General features: G+C 34.8%; 1 protein-coding gene across 1 annotated transcript; it reads left to right on the forward strand.

Moving 5' to 3' along the window:
- Positions 1–461: 461 nt before the first annotated feature.
- On the forward strand, positions 462–17763 carry RNF212 (ring finger protein 212). Its single transcript, XM_008501859.2, has 12 exons — positions 462–573; positions 2671–2732; positions 6548–6622; positions 9357–9413; positions 10143–10201; positions 11873–11937; positions 12027–12096; positions 12928–12973; positions 14252–14315; positions 15480–15552; positions 16432–16628; positions 17726–17763. Exons 1-12 carry the CDS (start codon positions 462–464, stop codon positions 17761–17763), a joined length of 918 nt encoding a protein of 305 aa, XP_008500081.2.
- The last annotated feature ends 2975 nt before the right edge of the window (positions 17764–20738 follow it).

Here is a 20738-nt window from a genome sequence, read left to right on the forward strand (position 1 = left end):
TGTGACAAGAAATGGGTTACCTTCCCAGGTTCCTGCATTTGAAGGAGGGAAAAGCCACACACTGGATGCCATTTTCCACACACTGGATGGCAGCCCCTGCTGGGGCCACCTCTGTGGGGAGAACAGGGCAGGCGGTGAAGCCACCCCGGTTCAGTTGGGCTCAGGGAGGGAGCCAACTCTCTGAGAGCATCCACTGCATGGGCACTCTCTCCAGTTTGGCAGTGAGAAGCCAGAAAACTCCCTTTTTTTTTAGGGTGTGAGGGTCAAAGCCTGCTGCCCTCAGCCCTTTCCCCCTAGAGGGGTGCAGAGGTGCGACCGCCCCTCACCTCAGGGCCCGGGGCTGCCTCAGACCGGAGGAACATGGCGGAGCGGGGCCTGTAGGCATCACCCCGCAGTGGCGGGAGGATCGGCATCTGCCTCAGGTGCCTGCTCTCTGCTGGACCCTACTGTCCCTCTGCTTCATGGCCGTCCCGGTATTCTGCAATTCGTGCTTCTGCGAGCCCCGCAAGCCTACCCCCCGATTCAGCCTCACAAGCTGTGGCCATGTTATCTGTGAGGTCTGTCTGCAGAAAGGTAATGGTTGCTGTGGCCATGATGTCTGTGGTAGCAGTCTGCAAACAGGTAATGGTTGCTGTGGCCATATCTGTGAGGTCTGTCTGCAGAAAGGTAATGGTTGCTGTGGCCATGATGTCTGTGAGGTCTGTCTGCAGAAAGGTAATGGTTGATGTGGCCGTATCTGTGAGGTCTGTCTGCAGAAAGGTAATGGCTGCTGTGGCCATGATATCTGTGGTAGCTGTCTGCAAACAGGTAATGGTTGATGTGGCTGTATCTGTGAGATCACAGATCTCACAGGTAATGGTTGCTGTGGCCATATCTGTGAGGTCTGTCTGCAGAAAGGTAAAGGCTGCTGTGGCCATGATATCTGTGAATTCTGTCTACAGAAAGCCAATGGTTGCTGTGGCCACAATATCTGTGAGATCTGTCTGCAAACAGGTAAAGGTTGATGTGGCCATATCTGTGAGATTTGTCTGCAGAAAGGTAAAGGTTGCTGTGGCCATGGTATCTGTGAGGTCTGTCTGCAGAAAGGTAATGGTTGCTGCAGGCATGGGCTGCTCAGCCCTCTGCTTCAGGCAGCCAAGCTGTGCTGGCATGTACACACTTACCTTAGGAATTAGCGTTTCTGACTCACTGTGGAAAAATTGTTGTCAACTGAGTGTAATTGCTAAACTTTTCCATTCTTGCTACTGATTTTCTTTGAAGAATGAAAAAAAACCCATCTGTGTCTGCCCACAGATGAATCTGGATGGAGCAATGGGGCTTTAATTAAGAGCAAGCCTTAGACTTTAAGGCTTTAATTGTTGAGTCTGCATTCTTATGATCCATGAATGCATTGCAGAAAACATAAGATGGCATTCTGTTCTGTCTGATTTTGGAAGAGGCATGCTTTTTGTTAGTGAAAGAGCTATTTTGAAAAACGCAGGATTTATTTAGGGCAGGTTTTGCTAATGCTCTTAAGTGATTTTAAATATCACTCACTGAAACACTTGAAGATTTTTGGCAGCATTGAGAGTAGAAGGTGATGTTTTGAAGATTTTGTGTGTTGTATGTAATTCCTGAGTTATGTTCTGGGACTCCTGTGATACGCTTAGATGAAGATCTGTTGAAAAGATAATGAAGTAAGGATATTGTTTTCCAAAAGAAACAATATCAGACAAATATAAATGTTTTTCCCTTTGAGGGAAATGCTAAATGCCCTGTTTCTTGGAAAGGTAAACAGTGTAAATGATCAATCTATATTTCATAATTTCATAACAGAAAACTTCTGGCTAAAATTTTTCACAGCGTTGCTTTGAGGAGATAAGATCATAAGATGAAGCCTCTAAATACAACTTGCAGAATCCTAGAATCTAAACAACAGCTTTCCTTTCTGCTCTTAATATTGTTTGTCAGAAAAAACCCTGAGAGATTATATAATTTTTTTCTGTGAATTCAATAATAGCAATATCACACTTTGAATGTATTTGCTCTTTAAATATGTTTATAAACATTGATCCTTAGAATCCTTAGAAGGAAAGCAGACAGTAAAACTATCAATTATAAACATTGTAGTGATATCTATTTACTAGATATGTTTTGTGGTATATTTGCAAATTATCAAAGAGGCATTTTGAAAAGGATAATGGTTTAAAAATTGATGTGTTGATTTTTTAACTGGAAAAATTTGCAAGGTAAAATTATGAATTCTTTAAGTTAAGCTTTCATATATATTACTGAGAGAGACAGACTGGGCCCCAATCTAAAAAGTCATATGTTTGCTTGACTCTAACTCATTTAGTGCACTTAAGCATACGTTTAATTAAACCAGGCAAGTAGTCTTATTTAAATCAAAGGAACTAAAAGTCACCTGCATTCATTGATGCTAATGGTATTCATAAAATCATTTACATGAATGCTTCTTGCAGGAGGAAGACCTGATGATATTCACACATCTGGAGCTGTGTGTAATTTTTATAGAACAGATTTTTTTATTCATGTATATCTGCATTTTTTGTATAATTTTCAGATTCCTTCCACAAGCTCCAAACAAAGAATTAAGCACAAATTCTATTAAAAATGTATTGAATATCTATTGAGTTTGATGTATATTTTAAATGTGCCTTTACCTTACAGGCAAAAAAGATGAATGTTTGATCTGTAGAACTCCTTGTCGTACATTACTCCTTTCAAAACAGGTAAATGGAACTTTAGTATTGTTCTACTACATCAATCTCTTGTTTCCTTAACAGCTACACTATTTACATTACAGTATGCTTCCATTTTGTTTGCCAGCTGTGACATGAATATTTACTGATGATATATGGGTAAACTTTGGTACTTATGCACTATACAGCTTTTAATTTTGTGGATTTTTTCAAATAAAGGCCTGTGGAGACTCTTTAGGTTTTCAGAATCTGCTGGACTGTAAATCACTCCAACCTTTTCAAGAACCATGACTGACCACTGTGTAACATCAACAGCTAATTTAAAAATGTTGAGAAAATACTTATTGGCTTTAGCATTTGTACATCAGACAAAATGGACTTTAATGAATTATTTCATGGAGTGGACTAAATAAAAAATGTGCATGGGGGCACAGCAGTGTTTTCAAGTGTGTTTGGTTTACTTCCCCATTTTCACTTAAGCTTAACTATTGTCCTTATGGCCATGTGTTTAAAAGAGGATCCAAAAAGTCTTGGGAATTCTTGATATTCACTAGAGAATGAAAAGTTTTTCATTCCCTTTCTTGAGAAATCACTAGAAAGATTTAATTTTACCTTTTCTCTTAGGAATCCTCTTCTTAGCTGGTTTCCTAAAAAACATTTATGTTTTTTAAAATATTTTAAAACATTTATGTTTCCTAAACTGATGCTTACCTAAGAGGCAAGCTTGCTTCACAAAGATAGAAGAAAAATATGAAAAGCATTCAATATAGTTAACACACAAAGTCCTACAAGTCTATAAGATAATCATGTATATGAAATAGAGGACGATTTGGGATTAACCCTGAAGCAGTGACCTTGAAGAAGGGCATGATTTCTCTACAGATATATTTAGAACTCAGATGGTGTATATCAAAATACTGAAATCTCTACCTCTGCATACAGTATATAAAAAAGTAAAAAAAACTTCTTACACCATATTTCATATTTATAAGCACAGAATCTTGCAAAACTGAAATGAGGGGGAGAAAAAAGTGCTACAAAAAAAAAAAAAAAAAAAAAGAAAGGAAATATAACACAAAGGAAAAATTAACACAAAAGTGAACCAACTAACCAACCAGTTAAAAAAATCCAAAAAGCCCCTATTAAAATTTTAAAGGAGGTATTTTAATAAGCTTTCAATATCAGCCTACCCTTGGTACAAGTGCTGTTATTAATTTCAGTCACAGAAAAATTTAGGTTGTCAAGGACCTCTGGAGGTCATATTGTCCAACACTTCCCTGAAAACAAAGCTAATTTTGAAGTAAGATCAGTCCTAAATTGCATAATTTCAACAGAACTTGATAATTTTTGTAAAAAATAAGGAATTTAAAAATGCAATGCTTGGAATACTAACAAAAATATTACATCTTTCATTAGAACCTTCCACTGCTCCAGAGAACTCGAAGGAAGCAAATTACCATATTCTTTAAAAAAAAAAGACATTAATGATGATTGCTTAGCCTTGATTAAGAACAGATAAAATGATTGGAATGATAATTAAAGATGCATATAGAAAAGTGGCTCTATATTTCAGGAGCCTGAGTGGAAATAGACCTGGTAACCTTTATGAGCTTGACACTATGGAAGAATTTGCAATGAGTCAGAGGTCCTATAAATGTGTTAAAATTCCTCATTAAAGTGTATATTGGGGCAATCAACATCCACACATTAGATATTCTCATCTTTACAGTAATGCATGCTTGTCACCTTTGTATTTTCCTTCTTTGTCTCACGAGCCTCACTTGCTTTTTCCCAGAGAATGGTTTAGTGTTATGATAAATCAGAATCTTGTGGTTCATTATTTCAGAGTATCATGATAAGTTCTTAAATCAAGGTCATTGCTTTCTTAGGTTCCTACATAGATTTTCTATAGCTTGGCTCCTATGAATACATTTTAAATATGCCAAATGTATTTTTAGGAACACATTAATCTTTCTAGATTAAATTTTATTATCTTGTTAGTATTTTCTTTGCTTAAATACTGCAGACAGGTTAGACTGTGCTGTCTGCCTGCTTCTGTCTTTCTCAGTCTGCCAACCCACCCTGTGGAAATGTTTGAATGCTTTGGCTAGTGTCAACCAAATTCAGAATAGCAGAGGAAGTCTAAAATACAATTAATTTCCTCCTGTGAGTTCTATAAAAATGAGTATCTGGGGAAAGCAAGGAAGAGCAACTCAGTTCTCCTGGTGAGAGAAATGCAAGTACAGCTCATCAATATTCAGAAGTGGTTTGACAGCCACACGCACAGTTCTGCAGTCACCAAACTTTCTGCCATCTTTGTTCAGATAATTGATATACAGGACACTGAAGTAGCTGATGTCAGAATATGAGGAAAGAAAGATATAAATTTGTTTCTAATCCAAGTTATAAATTTAGCTCCTTACCTAGGAGATTCAGATGACTATAGTTATTAAAATATATAGAATGTAAGCACACGTTGAAAGTAGATTTGGCAAATGCAGTCGTTTAATCTTCAATATTTGACTTTATGCTAGGCTTATGCTATTTTTGGAGTAGGTAAATGTGCTGTCTGTGTGTATATGTATTTCAAGTGGAGAAAAGTCTAATTCTTTTTTATTTCACTTTTTAATTTAAGTGATAGCACTGGCCTGTCTGTTTTCTTAATGGACTAGAAAATGGTTGCTTAATTCACAGGTGGTTTACTTCTCATTTCTTCCATAATTCACCTTTCTTTACTTTTTCAGTTTTTTAAAACTTTTTGAGATTATTTTGTAATTCTAGGATTAATTTACAGTTTGTCTGACACAGTTTCCATTCCCTTTGATTGAATTTTGAAAGATACCTTTGAAGGATGCCTTTTTTTCTGTAAACAATCTTTTATCATCTAAGTATTTTTGTATTGGTTTTGATTTTTTATTCAGCTCTTGGCTTGCCATAAAGCTATCTTCTGTTACACAGTCACTGTTAGTTCTTGGTAATAAAACTATTTTAACTTAATACTATAACTAGGGTAACTATTTTGAGGTTGCATTTTGTTTATTTTTTGTAGGAATTTATGTATTTTGGAGTAAACAACACTTAAGGGAGTTACCTATATTGGGAGTTACCTATAAGGGAGTTACCTATATACATCGACCAGGGTGTATGTCCAAATGTCACTATAAATCTGAAATTCACTTGACATTCTTCACCATTTTTCTCAATGCAAATAACAAATATATCTTTAGTGTCATAATAGCTTAGGTATAGAGTACTTAGCATTTTCTAAAGACACAGTTGACTGTTTTTGTGAGGCCACATCATGATCTCTGACTTAAAGTCTCAGTCATAAAATAGGTGAAAAATTCAACTGTCATTTCAAGGTTTGTTACTTATTCTAGGCTGCTGCACAGCAGGCAGGAGACACAAAAAGGGATCCCAGTCAGCACTGGAATAATTCCAAAAAAGCACTTTGTAACATTACTGGTTATAAGATTCATCCGTATGACTGGGGATTCCAGAAGGGGACTGCTGGTTACCTAGCAGTTGGTCTGAAGCAATGCTTCTTCCAGGGGACCACAATATCTTCCCTGAATGTCCTCTGGAAATTGTTAGGTACAATCAGTATGTATGTGTGTAATGTTTTTAAACAAAAGCACAAAGCCTTCCAGGGGGTTAATAAGGGCATTAAATAAAACCAGGCTTGTTTTCAGTGACTCTACCTGTCAGTTTGTAGTTTTTTCTACACTTGATCAGTTTTTTATTTATATACATCAATCAGTTTAAGGAACATTTCACATATTGCTTTATTTAGTGTAACTTGCAAACAACAATGCTAACCTTGGTATACTTTCTTCTCTTGGTAGACAAATCCTGATATTCAATCACTGTTCATGGGAATAGATACGTTATGCAAGAAATATTCAAAAGAAATAACACAGGTGAATCTTCTTTAAAACTTTTAACTCTATAAAATAATCAGCAACTTCTACTGACTTTTATATACATGGAAAAATATATGAACAAATGCTTAAAAGTTAATGTATGCTCATTACTGTCTCTAATTCCTTAATACCACAGTTTCAAAGTTCTTAAAAAAGCCTAAATTATTCATTATGGTCACTGCTGATGTTTTCAAACTCTCTCTGAGGACCACTAGTCTGGTTATTTTAATGGTTTTAAATCATTTTTAATGCTATGCAAGGAAAAATTAGATCTGCCAGAACCTTAAACATGCCCAGATATCAGGCCCTAATTATAGCAATAAAAAGTTACACAGTGAAAACCTGAGCTGGCTAAAGTCCTGAGCTTTTTTTTTCTCTTTTCCCTCCAATCTGAACAGCTCTGCTTTTTTCAAGCAGATGCAATAAATGATTTCAAGGCAAATTTTTTCTCTGCCTTCTGTAAACTTCAGGCTCCCTTCCTTCAGGCTTAGTTTTTCAGAACCTGTGTGGGCTAAATGAATGCAAGATAATGCCAATTGCCTCCTCATTTTCTGCATCTCCTCAGCCTGGTTTTATAACTTGCCCTTCTCCTTGACCCTCTTACTGAGCATTTCCGTGTCAGTTTCAACCAGTCCAGATTGAACTGTACTATTACCTCCTCCCTGCACCCATCTGTAACCTTCATTTTGTACTGTCAGCTTCCTTGGGCTGGCACTTACCTGATCTTGTGGTGAGCTTCTTGATCCAAACAAAAGTACCCAAGGGAAGATCACCTCCTTTTCTTTCAGTGATGATCTGGATTCATATTTGCTCTATATACTTCAAAAACTTCTCCAAAGCTGAGTATGGTCCCTTTCCTCAGCACTCCTCCTAAGCTGCATGGTTGACCTGAGGTAAACAAGAAGCCTTCCTCTATCTTTCCATACAGACTCTCTAAAAATATATATGATGATCAGCAGTTAACAAATTAACGTAACAAATCCAGAGATCATATCACCAATCACAAGTGAAGGAAAACTTCTGTAATATGTCACAGAAAAAAAAAGTACACATTCTCAGAGGGCTAAGGTGGGTTTTCTGAAGCCTGAGATAACCTATGTGTAATGTAATTAATGCATAAAAGTATGTCCAGAACTTCTACCAGCATCAAAAGACAAAAGAGGAGTTTCTGCTCTGTCAGGACAAAGGTTTATCTACTCTCATATTTGTCACAACAATGAATGCTTGGGAAAGAGTATGAGAGCAAGGCTGGCATGTAGTGGTAGGACTTCAGAACAGCCTCCTAGCTTTCAACAGCTTGTGTCACAGGGAGTTCTCAAGGTGGGGTTGATGCCTTTGCATTCAGAAGAAGTGGTGGATGTTGTTCTTCATGTAACAGTCATGTTGTTTTCTGAATATTTAGCACCTATCACATAGTCTGGAAGGGAGGTTCATAAAATCATGTAATGTAGGGTTGAAAGGGACCTATAAAGGTCATGTAGTCTACCCCCTCTCAAGTGAGTAGGTTCACAGGTGTGATGATGATTTCCTTCAGGTTTTAACCTGCTACCTCCTAGTTTGATCTGATCTCCAATCCCATTCTAGAGGAAAAAGCAATCATTCCATGCATTCCATCTGTGCTAACAATTAGTATTAGACTGCTAATGCACCCCTTCTTCAGCTGTCTTCAGTCATGGAGAGTTCTGCTTTATAGGGCAGTGCTTTTCGTGAAGGTCTTTGACTAATCTGAGCTATTTCCAGACCTCTTATTTCCTTTCTGAGATGTTAAACAGGCTGAGGATATAGGAACTTATAAAAGTGTAGTAATTATGTTCTCCTCTCTGTTCCTTTTTTAACTGCTTGAAGATCTGATTTCCTTTTTGGAGTGGAGCTGAGCACTGAATTTACAGTTTCACATACTGTGACCCATATTGTCACATACTGTGACCCAAGTCCTCATTTCTGTGTGGTGGGAGGCAGCTCAGAGCCATTGGTGAGTGGCTCTTTCCTCCATCAGTTCTTCTGAATACACTTCTGATCCTTTAATGAATATTCAACTGGGGAACCTCCCAGGCTCTTCTACAGTGGATAAAAAATAACCTTTTGAATCTTCTACTCCACTGTGGATTTCCCTCCACTTCTCTGAATTTTTTTTTAATTCACTCTATTATTGCACATTTTCTATCAGTTTTCTGATAAAGAAGGAGAAGAAAGGTTTCTTAGTAAGTTATTGCTTGCTGTAATTTGTTCTTCCCTACCTTACGTGTTTTTACTTTTAACTTGTCATGGTTTATGACCCTCATTTGGACACAAGAAGTGGTTACACACCACCAGTGTGTCTAACAATTATTTTTTCATTAACAGGGTATTTTTACAAGGCAAGTTATAATTGCCAGTAAGATCCATTACTTTTTATGTTGCCATTAATTTTATGTGTTTGCTTAACACTAATGAGTAAGAAACACTGCAGCTAAAATGGCTTTCCAATGCCTTTACCTTGTTTCTGAACATATTGTTAAAACACAGTCAAATAAATCTACTAACTTCAGGGCAGGTCATGCTAGATTAAATAAATTTTATTATACTTTAACAACTTAGAATATTTTGTTGCAGGGGATTTCAAGAAAAGATGTTAAGTACTTATTAAAATATAGAAAAAAATTGAATACTGTGAAACAATTCTTCATCACTCTTTGCTGAAGTTGCATGAATATAATTAAATGAAGATTGATATAATTGTATTTATTTTTAGATTTCAGAATTTCAAGAAAAACATCGTAAACATTTATTAGCATACCAAAGACAAAAGGTAAGTCTAAATGTGATTTTCTTAGGTTTTTGCTCATGCTTGTCTTGTTAGTGTGGTTTATTTTAGAATAATTTATCAGGATTGCCTCATTTCTGTCATTATAAATGCCAGCTCATTATAGTTTGAAAGTTCTAAATAAAACACATTTTAGCTTTGGGATGACAGATTAAAAGGGAAAACAGGATGATAAAACTCTTTTTTTTTTTAAATTTATTCTTTATATATTAAAAAATAGGAATAGTGGGAAGTAAGGAAGGACTAATGTTACACAGTCAAACTTAGGAAAAAAATACAGACATAGTATTGAGGCTATTGAGTATTTTACATCCTTCATAAACGAATGCATTATCATGTGTCTGTAAAAAATAGACATTCAAGGGAGCTGACCTAATGTTCTTGACCTTAATGTTCTGTAATTTTGCAAGCTCCTAGCATTCTTGAATGGAGATATTTTTTGCTACATCTGTAAAATAATAATGAATACTCTTTACATAAGCCTACTACAAACCAAATCTGCAAAGAACTGAATGAATTTTGCATCTGAAATGAGAAATAGAAAAATACAAATAGCTATTTTTTAGCACTTTTCTTAGTATTCATTAATCCAATATTACCAGCACACTTAAAAAAGGGTAATTATATTAAGTCTCTTACTGCCAAAAAGAAGCATTATCTTTTTCAGACTGACTGTTTAATGGATCCACATAATAATCTATGATTATCTCACAGACTGCAAAGTTGGAAGAATCTCTCAAGAAAGTAACACAACAAATGCATCAGATACAATGGTAAGAGATTTAATGCAGCAAATGTAAATAAGAAATAGTCTTTGTAATCAGAGAAGAGTAAATTTAATTGATAAAATTTTAAAAGTCATGCTTAGTTTGCCTTCCTCAAGTATTTTGTATAGACATAAGAAGCCTATTTTTACAGAAATAAATGAACAATGATTGCTTTCATCAGATCCATTTTCTTCACATTGATCAAACCTGTCAGGAAGAAATCCTTTTGTATTTTTAAATTCAAGTCAGCAGTTACTATAAAAATTAACTTTTAGCAATATCAGTCACATAGATAGTAAGTTTTAAAGTTTTTATTTGTATTTATATGAACAAGTTTGTGCTTTTTTCCATTGTACTTTCCAGCATAAACCTGGATTGTACTATGATATATTTCCTAGTATCTAGCCCATCTACAAAATAACCAGAGTTTCATAACATGGTTCTCATCTTCTCTGTTTCTAGTAAAAATCAACTTATTGACTCATCTTAAATTACTTTTTTTCAAAAATGCATCAAAGAGATAGGCAAGAGGTGGTTCAACATTATCCCCCTGCTTATTGACTGATATGCCTTCATCTTTTAATCTGATTTATTTCTGATATCCAAAGTTCTTATTGATCCCTAAGTGAACTCTGCTACTACTTTTCATTTCATTAAATTTTATTGCAATTATTTGTTTGAAAACATCACATTTTAAAAACCATTATGGAATTTTCCTCAATACTGGTGTAATTTTCTGTCTTTAGAATATTTGTTTATATGTCCTATTTTATCCTTCCTATTTTCTAATATTTAAAAAACTTCTGGCTTCTGAGCTGCTTTTCCATTTCAGTGAATATGAGTATTAAGAGTACTTAGTGTACAGTTGCAATGGACTTGTCCCTGTAGATCCATCTTGAGGGAAGCCCTTCATGAATGTCACTTTCTGAATACCAGTGATCAAGGGTGCTGAAATCTGCTTAATAAGCCAGTTCATGAAGCCAGCAAATTAATTGCAAAATATTGCTGAGTTTTATTCCCTTTCTGTGTTTTTTTCAGTATAGACTTTCTCTTGACTCTGGCATGTACATGGTACTATATTGTGCTCTCTTATGTTGCTTGGTGTAAGAAAAAGGAAAAAAAAACCAGTATAAAGAAACCAATGTATATAATGGGTTAGAACAGTTTATATATTTTTACTCACTGCCTCATTTTTCTTGTCTGCATCTTAAATATATGCATCCTGCATATATCAAATACAGAGTTCTTACTAAATTTCAGATTTTTCAGAGCTCTCTTAAGAGAGTCTGACTTAAGGCTTCTCCTTGTGTGCACAGTAGACATATTCCTCTTATTTATGGTTATTGGCAAAGTCTGGGAAATGTATACTTAATAATGAAGATCTGTGGTTCAACTATAGCTGTATTTTAACATCTGCTGTTCCATAATTGCTTTTCAATAAGTTGTCCTGCATTGATGTTGTTGGACATCTAATGACTGATACAGATGTTTTGATACAGAGAAATAAATACCTTATCAAATAAAATCTTAGTTTGTCTCATGGTAAATAGTATGATGTTAAAACCAGCTATTGATGGATAAAATGCTTTGATTTTATGCTTACTGAGCAACTAGAGAAATGAGCTAAACAAAGGAGCTTTCACTTTATATCTGTTTTTTCTTCTGTTTCCCCTTTAGTATGAAACCTCCTGAACAAACTACACAGTTACCATTTTCCAGTACAAGTAGAAATCGACTTTCCAGTAAGAAGTGTGATTTTAAGATACTAACTCTGGAATACACATCACTGGATATAGATATGTTCTAATATTAAATTTATTAATGACTTTAGTTCCTTCAAGAAAACAGAATGGTTATTCTTCATATTCTCTTCATCCTAGTCATCCTTCCACTTCAGAAATGTAGGTACAAATCTGTTTATTTTAAATGAAAATAATGTCATGGTGACAACATACTGATATTTTAAAAGTAATTTTTTTGGTAGTGAGTTTAAGTTAAGTATTTTTTCTGATTTTCTGCTTTGTTTCTGTACACTGCATAAGCATGAAGGAACTGGGCAGGGTCTTACCAATGCAAATGTACATAATAGCTTCTTGTTTATATTGACTTTGTTCTCACTGGAAAAAATTATAAGACATGATGTAACTTCTTATAAAGATTTTCTGGGTGATAGGCTAGGTAGGTAGGTAGGCAGGTAGGTACACAGACAGATTAGTGAGGAATTCTTCCAATTGGGTGTAGAGAAAAACTAAATTAATTGTAGGAACACCTCAATGTACATTGTTGTGGTCTGAAAATAGATGGGATGAACTCCAGTAAGGCTCATTAATTTTAAAGAAATTGAACATACAGTTTGCTCAATCTGAAAGCACTCTATACTGTGACTGTGACTTCACTTATTAAAAAATAAAATTTCAGAATGGTCTTGTTGTGAAGACAAATGGCAAATTCATAAATATGCATATTTATTGTGATCTAAATACAAGAAAAGCAATGCTAATCAGAAAAACTTTCTGCATAAATATCTAAACCAAAGCTCAGAATCAATAGATTTTTTTTTTCCTGCTTGTGCGTTTGAAAAAGTCTTAAATACTTTTATGTGCTGTGGATTATGTATTATGCTTTTCTATTATCAGTCAAATTTAACATGAGCATATAACATAATTGTAGAAATTGTAATAAATGTGTTGTTTTTATTTCAATGCTACAATTATTTTGATCTTTGTTGTAAGAACTGAGTCAATGGAGATTGATCCTCTACCTTCACCAATAAGGAAGGTAAGTCTTCTTTTTAAATACATGTATTTATATATATATTTTTGATTTCTCCTACTCAGTATGGCAAAAATTAACATCTTCCCTTCTTTCAAAAGAGTCCTTATGTCTATGCTGAATTCAACTATGCATGATGTTTAGTAGAAGTCAGAAGGTCCCTCAAAAGAAATAAAAACCCAATAATGATTTCTGGAATAATATTCTCTGCATGACAAGCTTTTAAATTTATGATGCTAAATTAAATGGCAAATTCTTGTAAACTCAGTATGCTTATAGTATAAAATGTTATAACTCTTTCCAAAATAAATGTTGCTAATGCATGACATTGAGACTTGCAGTTAAATTTTACATCTACTCTATTAGGGAATGGAAAAACATGTAGGATATTCACCTTAATTAGATCTGTGCTAGTATTTAAGGGTTTCCTTTATAAACTGTGGACTGGTTATATCCATAGACAGACCTGCATCCATAGGTGTAATCTCTGGATTTGTATGTAGGATTAATCTCATTCTAAAGGAAACTCATTATCTCATCCCTTTTTATCTTTGATTGTAAAGGGAATTTTGGGAGATCAGGCTGGAGGTAAATGCTGTCATTGCAGATGTATGAAGTTAGAGGTGAATCACTTAATACTCTTCACATCATACTGATTTTCAAAGCATTATTGATGTGAAACATCATTTGAACATTATTTGAAACATTCAAAACATTATCCATTTATGATGGATAAAAAATCAAGCCAGTAATTATTGTCACCTTCTATAAACAATTTTGTTTGCTGCTTGACCATTGGTCTTGCTTCTGTCTGTGCTTACATGTTAACAAAAAGCTGTGTTTAGAAGTCAGTGGTCTGGAAGCAGTGTTAGAATCTGATTTTTGAGTAGGAAATGGCAAGATTTGAATGACATCTGTAAGATGAGAGTGATGGCAGAAACTTTTCACAGTATTAGTATTCTGATTAGGAGGGGTAACTTCCAGGAAGAGATGGTAGCTTAAGAAAGGAATCTCAGCACAGAAAATGGTGTAAGTGCCTAATCTTTTTCTTATCTGAATGTGACATGAAATAAACCTAAAACACCTATGCTACCCCATGGACCCAAAATAATTGTAACTTTCTTCCAAGGTCTTGCATTTTAGTGCTATAAAAAGGCAACTGGCAGTGCAGTGTGCCAGAAATCTGCAGGCTTTATAGACCTCAAAAATGTAACACTATTGCTTAAAATATCTTAATAATTAAAATGTTGATTACATGTATTTAATGCCTTGGCATTCATCTAGCCTGAGACACCAACTGGTCCAGCAAGATTATCTGTAATAACTCCACCACAAGATGGACGTATGGGTGAGTAAAAATAAAGTTCCAAACTGGATAACATTTGTATTACATTAAGAGGATTAAGACATTAAAATCCACACTGGCAATTTACTGAGAAAACTTGAATTGTGTTGAGGTATCATCATAGAATCAATCATGTAGGGTAGGTCTCATGATTTTTAGAATCATAGAATCATGGAATTGCTTTGATTGGAAAAGACCCTTGAGAATTTATAAGGTAGACATCAATCCAGCAGATGAGAAATGGTGAAAAATGAAGAATGAAGTAAGTCTTCCTAGTACTGACCTATTCTGTTCTGTGAATAATTATTTTAACACAAATAGTTTTTGCTGAGCAATCATAGCCAACAGCTGCAAAGAAAATACTATAATTATGTGTATGATTGAACGTAACAGGCATACATGTTATTGACTCTCTATTAACCTTCATAGATATATTTGGTTCTAGTTATTTATATTTTATATTTTAGTTTAGTTTTAGTTAGAAATGAATATTCTCCACAACATCACATAAAAGTATTTAATAACAAACACAAGATAATTAAGTTGAGATTAAGAATATCTTCAGAAAGGTGGTTTTCTTTTTCTTTTCCTTTTTTTTTTTTTTCACCATATCACTGTGGTAGGGTATAAGACATTTTACCTGCCTGTACTTTCTTTCATTCCTGGGTAACTGCAGAACTTGGATAGCACTCTGATATAAATATTAGCAACAGTCTGAAATCAGTGCTGTCACCCTGAGTACTGTTTAATTGTGAGGAGTTCCCCAGAATGCCCAATGCTCTGCAGGTCTTCCATTCGTGTGTCCCCCCCATACTTGATTCCACATTCAGGATGTTTCTGTATTGCTCCATTCTCAGGCAGTTTTTCACCTGGTTAATAGAATCCACCTCCAGCCACATAATGAGCTTTTAGCACTCTTATGATTTTAAAAGGTTTTTGGGCTACTTTAACATTTTCTCAAGTGACATGATGACTTTATTTTCTCATGCCACTCATCATCTTTCATTATCCAATGTAATCATGCAGAATTTTAACATCTTGAATAACCTTATCATTAGTTTGCCACAGATAATACAATTAAAGTACCAATTGTTGTTTCCAAAGTTATCTTTTAAATAGAAAAGGTATTTCATGTTGGTCCTGTTTTCAAAAATTTGATCATTACAGGGAGTGTGTCCTACAGGAGTTCTCAGTCATCTGGAATAATGTCAAGTCAAAACAGCAGAGCAGGATCTACAAGGTAATTAAATACCTTTCCAAGATGTTACAGTCTTGTAGGAGGGAATGGCCTCTATTGTGTACATTTGAAGTTATATTCTTACCTAAAGAAATGTTAATGTGCAGGAGCTATCACCTATATGACTGTGTTTGTTGTCATAAGGTTTTATTTTGAAATTACTTTCTTCTAGAATGTGCAGAGGGAACTTGAGTTCCTGTAGCTGTGGATCTGTACAGTCATGGTACTTTCTAACAAAGGGTAGTGATTTTATAGCATCAATGTGCAACAACATGTCTGCTTTGTTAGTCCTCTAAAAATCAGAGATGACAACACAATATCAAAGCAAGAGCTGTTCTCTGAATCACATCTTCATGCAGTGTGTAGCAGGTGTTTCAGGTTTCTCATCTAAACATTGAAAACATCTCAGACTGTGATAATAATTAAGACAAATTAAAAACATGAAAGAGTTTCAGAAAAATCAATGTCTTGTTCCCTATAATCATTAAACCAAATACATCTTCCAGATTTAAAATATTTATATATATAAAATTAAATACAAAATTTAATTTATATGTGTTATTAATATATAAATATATAATATATAAATATTAACACATAAATATATAAATATTTATATATAAATATATAAATGTAAATATAAAATATTTAATATATATATAAAACTCTTTTCTTCCATCTCTGATTCTCATATCATTTTTTTCTCTGTCTGCTTTGTAAAGTAAGTTAAAATCCTAAAGAAGTAAAAATTTGTTAAGTACTATATAGAACACAATAACATTTCCTAACTAAATATTAGCATTATGAAGTTGAGGGGTTTTGAAATCTCTTCTACTATAAGAATAGCCTCAAATCACACCCATGAATTAATTTCATTAATAGATCCACACCTATAAGGCTACCATTTAATGGATGTTCACTTACACCATCATCTGGATCACAAAGCAGCAGAAGAGCGTCATGGGCAATTTCTGATTTCAGAACCCCTCAGCTGTTTCCATTTACATCACCTTCCCCACAGTCATCCTTACCAAGAAATCCAATCACCATCTCTGGACTTCTGCAAAGACAACATTTAGGCAAGTATATTTTAGAAAATAAGATTTCATACTTCTGAACATTTTTCAGCAAAATGCATGTTTATTACTTATTTACTGAAGGAGAGTAAATAAGGCATAAATTAACCAGGACAAAAATGACATTTCAAATTGGAAGTAAGCTCTTAGCAAAATATGAAAAATGTTGAAGTTTTTGGTCATTACCTTGCCTTAGCCTTCAGTGCATTAGGATATCTGCTGTGAAATGTGTTCTCACTTCACCACAGAACAGCATTTTAACAGAGATTTAAATCTTATGATTTCCATAATTATTTTCCAGACAAATACCAGCGAGTTTGTCAAAAAATAATTTGTAACAGATCTCAAGTAAGGAAAAGAGAAACCTTAGTGGAGAAAGTCCAGTGAGCTCATGGGAGTCGTAGCAGACTGAGAGAGTTAATTTGAGTCCTTTGATAAAGCAAAATAGTTGAGCTGACACATGAGAAGGAAGGAGAAAAATTTGCTATAATTCAAAGAATGAATGGGAGATGGTTTCTGTGTAACTGAATGAAGGATTTTAGAAAGTGGATGACACTTGACATCTCATTGTGTCCAGCAGAGAAAAAAGCATAAAATGAAACTGTGGTATTCTGAGAATAAGTGAAACATTAAGTATTAGGCAGCTGAACAGTGCTATAGGATGTGGAATAATGCATGAGCCAGATAGAGTCTCTAAATAACATAGAAATCAAGGTTAATAAACCCACTTATTTTGAACTTGGCAGTCATCTTTGAGCTGTTTGTGAGTTCATTGCAGTTCACATGCAGAACAATGCTTTGGACATTCGCTTACATATTTGAAACTGGAATATGGCAAAAATGCTTTTACAGAAAGAGAAACCTAATTCTTTTATATAAATATAAAGGAGTTTATTTAGACTCATTAAAAGAGTCTTACCAAAAGCTCTTACCAAAAAGTATGGCTCATATTTTTAATATCTGATAGTTTTCACTTTCTCTCCTGCTTCAATAAATTCCCCATATAATTTACAGGACTAAAATTTTCTTTTAGTCTTACCAACTTTTCCTTTTTTTTTTAAATTTATTTTTTTTCCTTTATACTTGTATTCTTATTCTAGGATCGACTAATTTTGGAGGGCAGTCAGCAGAAAGATAAACATCAGTGATTTGTTTTGATCAATCAGCATCTGGAGAAGCCCTACAAAGCCTCTGGATATCAAAGTACTTCTAATTTCTGTAAAATCTCAAATTGGCATAAAACATCTAACCACTCAGCATGAATAATGTATTTAAAACATCACTGATCTTGCTGATTAACATCTACAAAAGTTTTAAACAGGAGTGCAAACAAAATCTTCTTGTTTTTAGAAATGTTGACTCAAAGTATATTGTACAAATAAACAGCCTTTATTAACTAAGTGTTAAGACAGAACATGATATATATTCAAGGAGTATTGCTTGCTGTAAATACATTGGGTTGTAGCAGAACTCAGTTTTTAAATGGTTGCACCTGTACATTATTAGAGATGAGCCTCAGTTTTAAAATAAAATGAATTTATGGGTTTTTTTAATTCCAGAAATTTGCATTTTTGTTTTTACCCAGTTACTTACAGGTCACTTTTTAATGGCACTGTTGCAAGGGGTAAGGTTTGGGGATAATATATTCTAGCAGGTTCTACTGAGCTTATAATACAGTATCTATTCTACACTCAAAGAAGTTTACCATTTGATGTAGTTAGCAATGATTACCTCCCAGAATGTAATGAAATGGGAGAACTGGGTTGAAGAGGCAGAACCCAGTGAAGACTGCCTTTGATTTCACACAGGAATAGCAAGTGGAGGTTCTGAGTGGGGAGTGCCAGGATTCTTTTTTTTCTGTTGAGAATAACACTTAAGTTGAAATTTCCACCATAACTGTGTATGTACAAATTTTTGTATCCCTGAGTCATCAAATATACACCTTTGTTTTATTTTGGTCTTAATTTTATCTAGACTATTTAAAAAAAGATTAAAAACTGGGGTTTTTTTGAGATCAAGTCCCCTAAATATATGACACATTTGATTTTGAAATATTAAAATAATTAATTAATCATTTCCCTCTTTAAGAAGTGGAGAAAGAAGAAAAACAAAATGTCCTCTGTCTGCCAATAAGCACAAAAGTTTCTCTAGTCATCTCTTAGGTATCCATCTTCAGTGACTTCTTGTTTTTGTGAGGAATTACTGTCGTTTGCTCAAGGAATTTTGCAGTACACTAATGATACGCCAGAGGGTGCTAACTTACCTCTAAACAAATTTATTTAGACATCACTCGGGTAAGTGAAGTAAAATCTGTACTATTCTGTCCTTTTCGGTTACTTAAAAATGATATGCAAGGAATTATATTATTATTAAATTTAAATAGAAAAGCTACTGATAATAAAAAGAAGGGAAACAAAGTGTTGTAGAGCCTGAAGATAAAACATCAGAAAAGCATCCAAAGATAATCAACAAATATGAGGGACTAAATGAGGTTAAAACAGTAATTCAAACAAATATAGAAAAGTAAAAAAAAGAGCAGGGATCAGTCGTGTGGTGGGGAAAGCAGCAGTGTTCTGAAGGAAGAAATTATTTATCCTTGAAACTTTCTTAGCAGAGTGCTTTGGCAATGCACTGGTCTCTTGGGGCAGGACCAATGCACAGTGGGGTATTCAAGACTTCAGGGTAAGGTGCCAGTGCTAAAGCTGTGGGGTACAGCTTTGAGAAACACAAAGAGTGAACTTGTCTCAACTTCTTTTCTGTGTTTCTATCTACAACTTTCTGTCTTTAGGAGGGTACTAATTTCAGTCTTGCAGGTTTTTAGGAAAGAACACAGGGTATTAGTTTCACTAGAAGAGTGTTTTGTGCACATATAAACAATAGCATAGGGTTATATTAGAAGCCAGAATCATGCTATTCATGTAGTGCAGTCACCAGGAATGCTGAAGGTATCCTCTTGTTTGTATTATCATTGCCAACTTCATTTCACATTCATCACTTCTCTTTTTCACAAGGTGAAACTTACACCATATAAGGTAGCATCATGTCTATTTATTGTTTTGTAATACAAAGGAATTCTGTTGCAGACAAATGCTTAGTCTGTTAGACGTAATACCTGATACTTGCCAAGCAGCATTTTCTACAATTGTGCCAATTAATATGTGAAATTGCTACCACTTATTTTTGAACTCTCATGTTCTAGCAGTCAGGAAAGAATGCCATAACTCATCAAGGTGCAGCACTGCAAGCTTATCTATGATAGTCCTATTTTTCTTCTAGAATTTAACCTGCTCATGACCTGAGGAAGTGCATTCTCTCCTTCTGTGGTCCCTGTGTCAAAAGTGCCAACACAGTGCAGTCTGGAGCTCAGCTCTGTGTGTCTCTGGAGCTGTTTCTGATGGTTAGACATCTGCAGGTGTGCTGGATTCTTCCTACAAATCTCTTCTGTGCAGGTAGAAACATCTGTGCAGATAGGAGGACACTGCTTATGTCCACACTGTGTTTGGGGTTGTTTCATATTGCACCTTTAGGACTGCTGGGTATTTCCAGCAAGCTTTAGAACTATGCAGTCACTATATCACCTGCATGGCTAGAACTCTTGAGTACTACAGCGTTTTGCAGGAAAACTGCCTGACTTACACCAATATGTACAAGTGCCCTTTGTAAGAAAAGGATCATCTTGCTGAATGTTTTAATGAAGAAAGTTAGCAATGTCCCAAGCTTGCTTTGGTTGGTGTGGCCCTTGAGCTCTGGTCATCTTTTCCCTCAATTACATCTAAAGACCTGATAATTTGCCCCTTGGGAAGTTACTAAATCTTTGTCCTGGACTCATGAGACCACAGTAGTAGCAGGGACTAGGGTGACAGCTGTCTGCAGGAGATACAGTAAGAGCTTTCTTGGGATAAAATTATATTTGTGTGGTGACAAGGTGGAGAAGGCTGTGACTGCATGTGTTGGAGATTTTTCAGTGTTAGGAGTCAGTGAACAAGCTGTGTAATCATGTTACTCACAATTTGCCACCAGCAGAAAAGGAAAAAATCTTTCTGTTCTGCAAATGAAAGTATTGCTTTATTTTTCTAAGCAGGACATGAGAAAGGTTCCTCACAGTCCTGCCTA

The sequence above is a fragment of the Calypte anna genome, chromosome 4B, assembly GCF_003957555.1.
Source record: "Calypte anna isolate BGI_N300 chromosome 4B, bCalAnn1_v1.p, whole genome shotgun sequence".
Lineage (NCBI taxonomy): Eukaryota > Metazoa > Chordata > Aves > Apodiformes > Trochilidae > Calypte > Calypte anna.